Here is a 14,818-nt window from a genome sequence, read left to right on the forward strand (position 1 = left end):
TCTTATAATTTTCAATTTAAGTGTATCATGGTCAGTATTCATAATCCGTATCCCTATCTATGTTTCATAGTTAATCTTCCAATTGTAGTAGGAAGACCCAAAGTACTTGTTTGGGCTCTCAATTGCCTTAACATGCAAAATCAGTGCAAGCTGAGGAATTATGGAAGTCAGAACATTTCGGCCACACGAAAGCTTAGAGTTGTGGAAGTTTATCAATTGACCAGAACTTTTTTCTTCAACTTTACCACTTTGAAGTTAAAAGCTAATCTTTCTTTAATCGAGCCTTTACCTTTTATATATATCATATTTAAGAGTTTCTTATACTGCTTTTTAAAAATCTTGTATTTATTTCGTTTCATTCGTAATCGTGATTATCTCATTTAAGAAAATATGAAATTCTGGTCCAATTATATATATATAACTAAGAATTGGATCAAAATTATGTATTTTATTAAATAGAAGGATTAAATGTTTCTATTTTAAAATAAGAAATTATTTATTAAGCAAAATACACTAAAATTAAATTGAAGCATGTAAATATTTACTTGGATGATGACATGGAAAATAAGGCACATGGAGATTGCGTATCTGTCTGACTTGAAAAATCCGAACAGCGTTTGTGATCCACGAAAACCACATCGGACATTGGTGAAACTGAAGTTCTTGTGGCTGTGGTGCTCACCCATTCGCAAAAACTTACACTTATCCAATTATTAATATTCCAAAATTTCCAACCTCATGCAAATTCTTTCTATGACCCTTTCACTTTCTCCTGAGTTTTCTATCTTTCACAGCTTCCTACGTGTACGTGTGCCTCTTTCCACCTCTATTTTCTGAGGCAGCGAACAACACCACACTCAAAAGATCAATTATTTTCTTTTGTTTTCTTTCACCTTACTTCAAATTCTTTGTGGGTGTCTATAACCAGAACAAACAAACGCAAATGACTTTTCCCAAGTTGGGTTTCATTGCTTTGTGAACGCTACCACTATGCTGGACTCTTTAGCTTGGTGCCAAAGCTTTAAGGTAACATCTCTTTCTATGCATGGTTATTATTGTTGGGTTTGGTGGGTTATGTTGTTTGAGTTATTCATATATCAAGCCGCAAGAAAATTTCTTTTCCATCTTGTACATTTCTCTTCAATAATGTAGTAATATAGAAATTTAAGTTGTTTAAACTTTGAAGTTGTAGCTAAATCCAGTGCATATTCAAATAATAGAGTCAGTTCCTGCTTTCATTGAGAAGCCAAGAACTGAGATTTGAGTATTGTCTGTGTTAAACTTTAATTCTTGAGAAAAACCCAAGTCTTTCTTAAAGATTGTGTATGACAAAAGCTTATAAAGCTTTGGAACCTCTTACCTTAAAAGGCCTTTTAGTGGGAGGAGTTAGGCCTAAAATGTAAGAGTAAATTAAGCTTGTTGCATAATCTAATCAGTATTGTTGCTTGCTCTAATAGTTCTTTTGCAATATTGTTTCCCTGCAGGGATATGACCTTACCAAACAAAAGAGTCCGGGTTACTCTCATGCTATTTCACGAGTTTATAGAAATTCTATTTTTATGCTTTATTCAGTCAACAAGAAAGTGACACTACTGCCACATGGTGCTAGTCATGGGATATTTCATGGGAAATCTGTGTCAGAAAATTTCATTAAAAGGCCTACTCCTCTCTATGTTCCATTAAGTTCTGGTTGGAAAGGTTTGTATAGGCCTCGTTGGGAACGGCTGCAAACAAATGTAGCATATGATGTTGCTGAAGGTGTTGATGTAATCAATGATTTAGGATTGGATACTCTTACTTTCTTGGCTGTGACCGTCATAATTGTGCCAACGTTCAAGTCACTTAAAGCCAGTCCTGTAAGAAGTTTTTGGAGTTTAGCTTTCTCTCTCTCTTTTTTTTAAGTTATGCTCTTGAAATTATGATATCTATCATCTCAATATTCATAAGCATCATTCACTGTCATGTAATGCTCTGCATTATTATTTTAGCTAAATTCCTGCATTAGTTTGACCAGTTAAAACAGACTAAGGCATTCCTTAAGAAAATGAGACAAACACAAGCATCAGGACATGAGAAGGATACACAACATAAGGTTTCATGATAATTTGAATCACTATAGATTGGAGATACTACGATTTACACCAACTCAATATCTATTGTCATTCCGTTGTACTTATTATATGCCAAAATAACTACTCGAAAATCTTAGTCTTCAAGTTATTTTTACAAATATTGCTTTGGAGGCTGAACTAATTGATTCCCATCAGTTATCAATATTATATGTGTTCTCATCATTGTACTTAACAAACAAATTTTGAAGGTAGTTTTTCTATTTTATGAATTTAAGATTGCAGTTCTATTGCTGGAAAGATCTAGATTTGTAGTTTAGTTTGAAATTAAATGTTTGGACTCAGAAATTAGTTTGAATTTATTTAAATTGTAAAAACAATGTAAAGTTACTTAAAATTTTGTGAACATCCATGTTGAATCTCACACATAATAGTGGAAATAGGCTTAGTTGTGTATTTACTTTCTTATATTAATCATTGAAATCAATTTAATGGTTGTTATTTTCAGATACTTGGTTTCTTCTGTGCTGGTGTGGTACTCAATCAGTTTGGTTTAATTAGAAACCTTACAGATGTTAAAGTTTTATCCGAATGGGGGATCCTTTTCTTGGTAAGATACGTGAATGAAGCTTCTCTAGTTATTGCCTTTTCCCCCATGTGTCTGTCTCCCTCAAATGAAGCTTTAAAATTGTAATCTAAACATATTTTAGCCATATTTATTACTCTATTTTGTAGAAACTAAAAATCCAAAACACCTAGATATTAGCCTATTTTTTCATTACTCCATATCATAAAAGCTAGTAATCCAAGCGGTAGTATTTAGCATATTGATTGCTTTTATTTTCAACATAGTTCTTGAAACTACCTTTTTTTTTATAAAACAATAACATTGTTTGATCCAAACCACATTTATGTTCATATTTGTTGTATGGTATCATGCACAATGAACTATAGTTGGTGGTTATGGAAGAACCTTTTAAAAGTCTCACTGACATTATTTTCATGGTGATAATCCTCAGTAAAATTTCTGATAAACATGTTGTACATTGTCTCTGAAGAAATGTTTGTTTCTTTTCAGCTGTTTGAGATGGGTTTAGAGCTTTCACTTGCACGTCTAAAAGCTCTCGCAAAATATGCTTTTGGAATGGGATTTGCTCAGGTATGTGGGAGTGATAATGGGCACACAAAGAAAATTTCTTAAGCCATTTCATTCATGCTATTCATCATTTAGCTTCATCTATATTAAAGATTACATATTTATCGTAGATGATGGCTTTTTTTACCATTGATTTATTTTATTTAGTTGTTCATCCTTTATAATTGTTCTAGTACTTTTTTAGAGCATTCTGATTTCTTTTTTAAATTTTATAAAATTAGATTTGGCATTTTTGTCCTTGTTTTAATTTTTTTTTTTACTTTTGTAGGTTTTACTGTCTACTTTAGCATTTACTGCTTTTGAGCTTCCTCCAAATGGAGCTGTTGGAACAAAAGTTTTGGAATTCCTTTTCCACTCTAGGCCTGACCTGGTAAGGTTTCTATATCTAACATTTTTTCTTAGTTTCATGTGTGTACCCTGTAGTTGATTATAAGTCGTTCTGGTGAGAGACAGACATAATGCACACATACAGAGTACAGAAACTTTCCCATGAGAAATTTAATAATGAAGATTCTTAATTTTGAGAGAATTCTGGTGAGAGATAGATAGACAGAATGCATTTGCATGCATATATACTACAGACACTTTCAAAGGACAAAGTGCTATAGGCACTTGCCCAAAACTTGATTCTTTAGGAAGTGACTCCCACCTCTTGCACATTCTACAAGGTCCTAGTTGACCAGGTACTGGATGATCCTTTGGTTTTTAAATTAGTTATTAGAATCCCTATGTGACTTTGTTTTGTTCTTTTGTCAGCAATGGCTTGGCTTATCCATGTAGACGATCTCATCTAGTCGAACATAGACTATGAAGTTCATTCCTTACTGTCCCTATTTAATTAAATTATAGTTTCTGCTCAAAGTCAGGTTGTGGTGTGTTTTGTCTGCACTTAAATGGCTTTTGCATTTGGGAGCATGTTTCACATAAAACCATCTGTAGCCCTACATCTAACAGCTTAATATTTTGAGATGATTTTTAATTATAAAGATAATTAATTATGGCTGGATATGAAAGAGTATAATGTCAATAAAACTTGAAGAGGCTTCATTGCTTTAATCTAATTAATTTTGAATTCTTATTCATAGGTGAACATAAGAAGTGTCGATGAAGCTGTAGTGATTGGTGCTGCTCTCTCTCTATCATCTTCTGCATTTGTTTTACAGGTATTTGTTTGTATAATTTCTTCACCTTGTTTGCACGAAAGACATGAGGCTGATGTATATACTTTTATTTCACTTTGTTGGTATATCAATAATAGTAGCTTCATGTATCAATAGCTCCTTGTTTTGACTTATGTGACTAATATTTTGGCTAGTACTTTTACTTTTCATATTTACAATAGGAAACATTGTATGCATTCAAGAAAATAAATATAATTTCACGACTTCTGAAAGATCGAGGAAGTTCTGTTGAGTTTTAATTTGAAACTAACAAACACTTTTCTTGCTTCTATAAAATATTTGTGAAGGTAATCACATTCCCACATAGTTTGTAAGTTTTAGAGAAAAATCTTAAAGGAAAAGCTTGTGGTTGTTATTTTTTGAAGTTAATACAAAAAGCACATATACATAGTTTTTTTTGTGGCTGACTATGTCGTCTTCCTCCTCTAGTCCTGCCACATCATGTTTCTCCTCCTCTAATATGCAATCTCATGGTTTGTAAACTTCCTGTCCAGCCTTGTTCATTGATTTGCTATTACCTTGTCTTGTTTACTGCTTTGAAAAGAAATCAAGGTCAAAATAGGTTTTAAGTCTGCTTCCGGTTTTCCACATGCATGAATCCACTGTCATGTGTGACACTAAATATGGATAATTCAACTTATCAAGCATATGTATTTGTAGCTTCTTGCAGAGAAAGGTGAGCTTCCTACAAGATTTGGTTCAGCAACTCTTGGAATACTTCTTTTACAGGTTTTTGTCTTAAACTCTTCCAAGTATGCTTCGTACAAGATTTGGTTACAGTCTCAATCTCCAAGTATGCAGTTTCTTTTATAAAAAAAAATGTGGATGTTAGGAGGACTCATCTTGTATGATTTTACCTGTTGACATCTTCTGTTGTTGTCGATTGATAAATATCAGTAAAGAAAAACTTTGATATAATTAACTTTGTTCCTTTTCTGCTTTTTATTCCAGGACTTAGCCGTTGTTCCTCTTTTAGTCATACTTCCAATACTAGAGAGCCAGGTGAGATGTGGACGATAAGTAATATCCTCACTCAATATTTTTAATTTAACATATTGCCTTTCTGCTTTCTTTATAAACTGATGGATATTTAAACTATTTGTAATTGCTAGACTTATAAACCGGATATCATATTAAGAAGTGAATTTTAAGCCTAACTCAACTTCGTAAAACCAGCTTATAAGGTGGGGTTTGCACCCACTTATAATTAATGAAATGTCTCAATTTCTAGTCGATGTGAGATCTCCAACACTAATAATTTGCTATTTACAATACTAAGTTTGTGCTTTTGTATTATTTTTTACTTACTGTAAATTTGAGGTTAACAATTATGTATGTTGCATATTGTTATATTTTCTTCAATAAACTAACTTCTTTATAATCAGATGCATAAACTTTTGCTTTCATTCTTGATCCTGTTTTCTTATTTTTCATTATAGAATATAACTGAGGGGAGTATTTGGCCCACGCTTGCTCAAGAAAGTTTAAAGGCATTAGGTGGATTGGGTCTGCTTTCTCTCGGGGCAAAGTACATTCTCAGTAGAGTTTTTGAGGTCAGTAACAAATATATTTCGAGAAAGATTTTTATCCAAAAAAAATAAAATGCGTCCAAACTCATTTTTTACATGTTCTAGGCAGTAAACTCTTGGTCAAATTCAGGTTGTTGCAGATACAAGGAGCTCAGAGGCTTTTGTTGCTCTCTGCTTGCTGACAATTGCTGGGACTTCACTAGGCACACAGAATTTGGGCTTTAGTGACACGGTTCTGTATTTCCAATGCTTAGGGTTTAAATTTGAGATTTTTGAAGAATCATTATATTGAATATTAACTTGACAATTGTATGTAATATCATAATACAGCTCGGGGCTTTTTTAGCTGGGGCGATTTTAGCAGAGACAAACTTCAGGACCCAGATTGAAGCTGACATAAGACCATTTAGAGGCTTGCTGCTTGGATTGTTTTTTCTAACTACAGGAACTTCAATTGACATGCAGGTTAATATGATTATCATTCATGATATGTGTAGCATGGTTTTTGTATTTCTAAGCATGGTTATTATGTTAATTTGACCATTGTGTCTGCATATATGCAAACTTTTATTATCAGGTTCATCAAACTAGTTATTACAGAGGTCCAAGATTTTGTTCACCAGTGGTGTAACATTCTAGTAACATACTGAAGTTGTATTTGGATAAATTCAAATACTGTATAGTAAATAGTAATTTCCTTGATTTATCTTGAAGTGGGGATACTCATCTACCAACTCACTCACACATCCGTTGTGTTATTCTATTAAATCCAGTACTTGTTTGAGTGGAACATAAGTGATTTATCTGTTTTGGTGCAATTGGATCCATGAATTTATGAAGTTTAAACGAATAGTCTTTGTTAGATATATGAATTAATGAATATATATATATATATGTGTGTGTGTGTGTGTGTGTATGTGTGTTTGTGTGTATAACTTCAGATGTATATTTACCCTTCATAATATATTATTTTTGTTGCAGCTCCTTTTACGAGAATGGCCAAATGTACTTTCACTCTTGGGAGGTTTAATTGTTATAAAGACATTGATCATAACTGCAATTGGTCCTCGTGTTGGGCTTACTTTACAAGAAAGTGTAAGAATAGGATTGCTTCTATCCCAAGGAGGCGAATTTGGATTTGTTGTTTTCTCTTTAGCAAATAGGTACTTAATTATGTGATATGATGCATTGATGTTATTTGAGTGAGAACATTCAGATTGTTTTTAGTTATAAAAATTTATGGCTTCTTGTAACAGGCTTGGGGTGCTTCCTCTTGAGCTCAACAAGCTGCTTATAATTGTTGTGGTATTGTCGATGGCATTAACCCCATTTCTGAACGAAGCTGGAAGAAGGGCTGCTAGTTTTATTGAAGAAAAATCTGATCCTGAGAATGTATGTATTTTTTTGTACGATTTACAATTTTGGCAGTTATTTGCACTCCAATACAAACACACATGTGTATGCATATAAGGATTGCAAGTAGCAATGATGAATATTGGTGTATTTGAAAAAAAAAAATGTCATCCATAAGAAATGTAATTAAAAAAAATACAAGAAAATTCACTAGCTGTATTAAAGTAGGTCCTTTCGACACAAAATTCATTCTCTGGTGGATTTTATTGTTCAAGCCATCAATTTCTTTTCAATTATTATTCTTTTATCAACTTAATGTGTCATAGGACAAACTATGAGACGTAAAAAACAATGTACAACTTTTTCTTCAATCTTATGCCAGTGATTTCATTTTTAACTGCAAGTGTACATTAATTACTGAATTATTTGCAGAATCAGAAAGCTTCGGAGACTATTAACTTCAACGCTAGGGAACCTATTGTTATCCTTGGATTTGGACAAATGGGCCAGGTAGATCATCAATACATTGTAAAACCTATCATTTCTATCACTCATTTCTAAAATTTCTCCTTCTGTTCTATATGTAAAGGTCCTTGCCAATTTCCTGTCCAATCCATTAGCTTCAGGAGGAGAGAGTGATGAAGTAGGATGGCCTTATGTGGCATTTGATCTGGACCCCAATGTTGTAAAGGTCGGTGTATTTTAAGCGTTGTGCATCATGAGACCCTTTTCTTTTCATTTTCTGAGGAATTGTTTGAAACTATTAGGTAGAGATCTGCTGTTTAGAATATCTGCAATAATTAGATGTTGAGACATTCTCTCTGATGCCTTATATGAAGCATGGAATAAAAAGACAAGCTTCTTTATATGGTCAAATTCTCTATTTATATTCACAACTGATGCACAGTTTTCTCTTTTAAAAATTAAAATTTCACAGATATTGTGAATAGCATGATATGCAACTATAAATTTTCCAATTTAATATTCACTCATCAATCATTCATCGTCTCTTTGTTCTTATCTTTTCTTTTTCTTTATTTTATTAAGAGAATGAAAGGTTTATTTATGGTCATTTCTTACCCTTCATATTGCAATATCTTTTATCCACCTTTCTTTTAATTTATTCTCCCATCTTTAACTGCTGGACAGGCAGCTAGAAAAATTGGCTTTCCTATAGTCTATGGGGATGGATCACGTCCCGATGTTCTTCAATCTGCTGGTGTCTCTTCTCCAAAGGCTTTTATGATTATGTACACTGGAAAGAAGAAGACAATTGATGCTGTTCAGAGGCTAAGATTGACATTTCCCACGGTAATTTTCTTCTTATCTCAATTGGTTGAGAGCATGCATTTATATGTGCACAAGAGGGGGGAAGTAGTGGATTTCTATAAATGAAAGCAAATATGATAGTATGATGTGATTATATTAGTTTTAATTTGTTTATAAAATGAATGGTGATAGTCTCCAATATGTATCATAAGAATCTCTTACCAACCAAGTTATAAACAGAACCAAAGGGTATCTGATGCACTAGGACTTGTATTACTTGTTAGGTTTTTATTAAGTGTAACTTGGCTGATAAAAATTTGTAACTGTGTTTCATATCTTCCTTTAATCCTGCTGTCTTCTCTCTTGGCTTAATTGTATACTTAGTGATGAAATTCCTCAGATCCCAATCTATGCCAGAGCTCGTGATCTAAAGCATCTATTAGATCTGAAAAAGTCAGGTGCAACAGATGCCATTTTGGAAAATGCAGAGGTAGCGCCAAAAAGTTTTTTTGCCCTCCCCTGATACTTGGAAAGGAAACTGGTGCTAAATATTTTATTCTTGCAGACTAGCTTGCACCTGGGTTCTAAGCTGCTGAAAGGCCTTGGTGTGATGTCTGATGATGTAGCATTTTTGAGTCAGCTTATTAGAGATTCTATGGAGCTCCAAGCTGAAGAAGCAAGCAGCCAACCTGAAAATCGTGGATTAGATATTATGAAACCGCTGCAGGTACTACAAAACAATGATTTGGCTTGAGTAAATGCTAAAATATGGTTGTGTATGAGCTGTCTTGTGGATTTGTCTGAAATTAATAGGATATCTAACAAAAAGTGGGAGGAAAGAATGTAATGAGTAATAAGTATAAACATTAGTACTTAATTGATTGTGATTTGTGTTGATGTTGCGTTGTGTGGTTTCCTTATGTTGACCGTAATATGACCTTAAACTTCTGATTTTTCGTTTAGACGGCTATTCTTCCCCCCCACCCCCCCCCTTTCATTATGTTTGAAAGTATAGGAAAGAAGATCCTTCTATTGTTTGTCTTTGATTACATTGTTCTTGACATGATAAATTCTGCACCTGCACCTTGAGGTGAGTCCATAAAACAAAAATGAATTTAGGAAAAAACTGGTGTGCTGATAAAAGACAGTATTGAAAGAGGGCCTTTCACGTTTATTAATCAATAGCACCGTACAGATATATATATATATATATATATATGTATATATATAAAATTTAGTTTATTAAGTATTGCTTGTAATTATGTGTTGTATATTGTGTACACACATGGTATTCTTATTTATAATGAAGAAGAGAAACAATAGTAAGGAACAAAATCAATATTTAATAATGGAAAATATTTGGTAAGATATTCCCTATCAAATCATATCTCTATTTGATGTAATAATCAAACCATATCTAACATAATCAAATCATATCTCTAACACTCTCCTTCAAGCCAGAACATATGTATCATATGAGACAAACTTATTACAAAAGCCATTAACACAAAACCCCGAATCATATCAGTTAGTTGGCTGTTGGAGGTGTTTTAAAGTAAATAAGTGACATCTTTAACATTCTCCCTCAAGTTTGAGCATACTTATCATATAAGTCAAGTTTGTTACAAATGTTGGAGGGCATGGTAGTTGCCGAAGATCAAAGAAATGCTTGGAGATCATGACTACTGTCGAGTAGCAAAAATTAAGAGTGTGGTGGTTGTGAGGGAGTAGAAATGCTCAGAGGGCGTGGGGCCTATTGAGGAGCAAAAATGCTTGAAGTTCGTAACAACTATAGACAAGAAAAAAAATGCTCAAAGAGCGTGGTAGCTTTTGATGAACAAAGAAAACAACTTGAGGAGCATAGGGGTTGCCGGAGAGCAAAAAGGCTCAGAGGCGTGGGAATTGCTGGAGGACACAATAGTCGCTAGGGAGAAAAAAATGCTCGAGGAGCAAAAAACTGTTCAAAGAACATGGTGGTTTCCGGGGGTGGCAAATCAAAATATGCTTGGAGTGTGGGGGTTATGGGATAGCAAAAATGCATACATTGGATATTGTTTAGTTTGAGAGAGTGACAACATTAGGGCCAATCCTTCTAGGAACGTTCCAATTGTGTTGAAATTTATTATGCTCAAACAAATACAGTGTTATGCAGCAAAATTTTGGAGACTTAGGGACGTTCCAGTTCTGTTGGGCCTCTTGTTTTGTGTGGGCAGATCTTGCATCATGGGCAGTTGTTTTGCTGATACCCCCACAAACTGGTGTGGTGATAGGAAAATGTCATCTAGCTCAAGCTTGGAAAAGTTGCCACCGAAAGGTTTGGGCACGAGAGAGCTTTAGTGAAAATGCATGCTAATCGATTGAAGGACGAATTGCAAAGCAATCACATGAATCATTGTTGACTTTTCTCTCAACCAGTGTGGCAATCAATATTTAAATGCTTGGTCAACATAGATTTGCAGCTCTACGTAAAAGACTTTAATTATCACAATATAACACATTTGGACAAGAACAAGTGACATGGAGATCATTGAGAAGGTTAGTATGCTATTGTAATTCACATCTGGTTGAGGTAAGAGCTCTATGCTCTACCTCAGAGATGAGCAAGAAATTATGCTTTGTTTCTTAGTCTTCCATGAAATTAGCAATCTACCATGAAAGAAACAGTACCCTATGATTGACTTGTTTGAATCAATACATGTTACCCAATTTGCATCACTGAATCCACGAATGTAAATGGGTGACTCTTCTAAAAGGGAGTCCCTTTCTTGGACATCCTTTGAGATATTTGATAATACAAGTAGTAGTAGAAAGATGTGTTTGAGTTGATCAAGACACAAATTGACTTGGCTATTGTGTTGCAAAGGCAATGTTAGGACGTTTGTTGGTGAAGTATATCAAGTTACCAACGAAGCTTATGTGGGTTAATGGATTTGGCAACAAACTACAACAGTCTTGTTTACAAAAGGTGGTGTCCATAGGTGTGGAGATTGGTTTCGAACCCAATGAGCCGTAATTAATGAGTAAGTCTAGACAATATTTTCACTAACAAAGAGGAATCTCAATAGTTGAATGTGCTATTTCCTATCAGATTTGAAATTTAACATGGTTTTAAACCTATAGCTCATCTTGGTAACTGGCTATTCTGGTAGGCTCGCCAGGTTTGACAGACATCTGTGGAGGGAAGTCCTACATCGCTTGCCTCTCAGTCTTGGAGTGTGGCTTATATATTTGTTTCGCAAGCCTATAGATCATCTAGGTAATTGCTTACTCTGGTGGGTTCACTTGGTTTGATAAACATCTAAGGAAGGGGAGTGTCGGAATGTCTTAAATTGCCTACATCAATTCTCGAAGTGCTGCGTATATATATTGGGGAAAACATCGCTTAATGCCAGTGTTTTAGTGAAGTAACACGGACAAAAGGTATAATATATACCTATTGATATTAAAAAAATGCAGAAATATAATAGTAATGCAAAAGTAGTGAAAGACAACCATATAATTAATAATAGTAGCAAGTGCAAAAATTCAAATAACAATAAAATCAAAGAAAAACACCACCAAGTTCAATACTTGAAATAACGACAAAACATAAGACAAATGTCCTAAATTTCTAATCATCTGCCTCTTATCTTCAGTGTTATCCAATATCCCTTCTCCTCTTCCCCTTCAAAGCAAGTCTTGTCAAAGTTAAGTATTTCTTCAGTTTCTTCAGATTCAAAGTTAGAGCTATCAAATTCCTATTCATCCTCAATCCTAAAATGAATCTTTTATTTGTCCTTCCTTCTTAGTGAGGCTAAAGTTGCATCTCACCTTTCTTAGAAGCATGGGAACATCCAATAACAATACCTACCACCACTTGATGGCTTTCTTTTATTTTTTTTCTTTTCTCCTTGTATAAATTCTCGGTTGTTGGTAGAGGTTGGATAGGAAGAAAGTGAGAATACACGACAAAGAATCATTCAAGTCCTTTGAGAAAGTAGACGATGAAATCTTGATTGTTATATGTTCTAGCTAGCTTCACAGGTACAAGGACTCATGGGATGGTAGTTTTCTAGTTTTTTCTAGATTGATTTCAGCTTGGTATAGCATTCGGTCACCAGGTATGAGCCTTGTGCAGTATCAACAGAGCTGTAGGAGCTTTGATACCACAACAAAAACGGATACTGGAAAAACTGGTTTGCTGATAAAAGACAGTATTGGAAAAGGCCTTTCACATTTCTTAACCATTAGCAACATATTGGGGATATATGTAGTCTAGTTATTCCAGCTCATCAAAAGGATAAGATAGAATCTAAGAGACAAGAATTCAAAGAAAACCAAATATAAAAAATACACTAAAGATGACAGCTATAACAACGGTGAAAGAATAGCTCAAAACAGATACAGTGTAAGGCAGCAAAATTCTGGAGACTTATAGGAGTTTCAATTCTGTTGGGCATGCTGTTTTTTGTGGGTTGATCTTGCTTGATGCGTTGTTGTTTTTTGATAGATTTGGCTCTTCTAAAGTGAGCAAGTGTAAAATAAGTAATTTTAGTTGCTAATTAAGGAAATTTTCCATTGATATTTCAACACATCAATAATTTGTTCTCCATATGCATGTAATTTTTACAGTTGACTTTCTCTTCAATGATTAGTATTTGTTACTTTACCTTCTAAAGTTAGTTAGCTACTAAGTACCTTATGAATTTATTCTCAAGGAAATTAAATTATCTTTCTATAACTAGATTTCAAGATAACTTTCACTATGTTCACGTTACTAATTTGTTCTTTTTTTAATTTTATGGTTGCTATTGGTGTGATAGAAACTTGCATAACAAGAAACTGTTGTGTCTGTAATGTAAGGTGAAAGCTTCTGACACGAGGGAAGCACGTGTTCCGGTGGCAACAACTTCACCAGAATCTGAATTATCAGAAATGAATCAGAAAGACCAAGAACATGAACTTAATGAAGCTGTGAAATTAGAAGGAAATGGTGTTTTACTTGGCAAACAAAGTAGTGAAGAAAGCGCAATGGTTGTAGATTCATCAATTTCTTCTTCCCATACTGCTGTCACTGAGGAACCCTGAGAAGGGCTTCTTCCCATTTATTTTGGTCCTCTAACCCCAATAAATTCTGAAAGATTCAGGAAGTTTTCATTTTCATTGCAGAGCTAACAATATATGTATAGGAAACATCTCAATGCCTTGTAGAACAGCATCATTCCAACTCTGATGCTCACTTCGATTCTTTTGAGAGCCACAAAATGTATAGTGATTTAACATCTTTAAAATAGTTTTTGTTTCTTGTGGGAAGTCAGAAACAGTTCAAGGTGGCATAAACTACTGAAAAAAATAACGTCCTACTTGTTAAAATTATTTAGCAATGTTCATAGCAGATCGATTCACTGTCGAAAAATGAGAACAAAAATAAGTGGAATTTCTGTTTTTTACCAAACTGAGGCAATTTTACCCTGTTTTTACTTAAATGGGGTTACTTTTTAAAAAAAATACGGATTAGGATTTGTAAGATACAATTTTTACTATGTTAAAATCAAGGATGAAGTTGTGTGACATGATTTTGATTAATACAATTGTTTTTTTATATATTTTTTTTAAGTAGTGGCATGATGTAGTTCAAGCGTGTTATATTGAAGTCATCAACCTTACAAGATTTTTTTTTGTATAATTACCATCTCGACACAATTTTTAAAAATATATAATATTAGTTTATTTAATAGTAGATAACATTTATGTAAATAATAATATTTAATTAATTATAATTGAAATAAATTAAAATTGTGTGTAGTAAGTTATGTAATATTTTGATTAGGTTATTTGATAAATCAAATTTATGTTGGAGTTTTGTTTTAGAAAAAATGTTAGTTCAAAATACGTATATAAATAACATAAAAAAAAATAGACATGAATTCATTTCAAATCTAATTCCACATTAATAATGTAAGATTAGCACGATGTTACTGTGATATGGTTTGAACTGAAATAATATCAGTTAAACACGATTTTATTAAAAAATAATCATTAATCAAAATGGTGATATTCCATAACTAAAATCATACCACCTTATCACTTATCACGACTTTACTTTCACATGTTAAAAACCGTGACTTTTTCAACTAAAAATTTAATCACACGACTAACCATACTCTTTTTAGTTTTTTTTAAAACCAACCTCATTTGAATAAAAAAGAATAAAATTGACCCACTTTGTTAAAAAAAATCTGGAACGTCACTTCTTCTCTTGTATAAAGAATCTTTTGACCG

General features: G+C 33.4%; 1 protein-coding gene across 2 annotated transcripts; it reads left to right on the forward strand.

The window, feature by feature from the left end:
* Positions 1 to 573: 573 nt before the first annotated feature.
* KEA3 (K+ efflux antiporter 3) lies at positions 574 to 13,794 on the forward strand. 2 transcript variants are annotated; one of them, XM_068613781.2, is made up of 19 exons: positions 574 to 1,026; positions 1,485 to 1,856; positions 2,578 to 2,679; positions 3,148 to 3,228; positions 3,494 to 3,595; positions 4,311 to 4,388; positions 5,067 to 5,135; positions 5,358 to 5,408; positions 5,846 to 5,959; positions 6,066 to 6,167; positions 6,266 to 6,400; positions 6,917 to 7,098; positions 7,192 to 7,327; positions 7,721 to 7,798; positions 7,878 to 7,979; positions 8,438 to 8,599; positions 8,958 to 9,047; positions 9,123 to 9,284; positions 13,400 to 13,794. In XM_068613781.2, the coding sequence occupies exons 1-19, from the start codon at positions 991 to 993 to the stop codon at positions 13,622 to 13,624; spliced, it is 2,379 nt and encodes a 792-aa protein (XP_068469882.1). In that variant the 5' UTR covers positions 574 to 990; the 3' UTR covers positions 13,625 to 13,794. The 2 variants fall into 2 exon arrangements, 1 of the variants encoding a protein (XP_068469882.1); XR_016518711.1 differs by having other exon boundaries at positions 597 to 1,026; positions 6,041 to 6,167.
* The last annotated feature ends 1,024 nt before the right edge of the window (positions 13,795 to 14,818 follow it).

The sequence above is a fragment of the Phaseolus vulgaris genome, chromosome 2 (genome assembly GCF_051622355.1).
Source record: "Phaseolus vulgaris cultivar YP4 chromosome 2, ASM5162235v1, whole genome shotgun sequence".
NCBI lineage: Eukaryota > Viridiplantae > Streptophyta > Magnoliopsida > Fabales > Fabaceae > Phaseolus > Phaseolus vulgaris.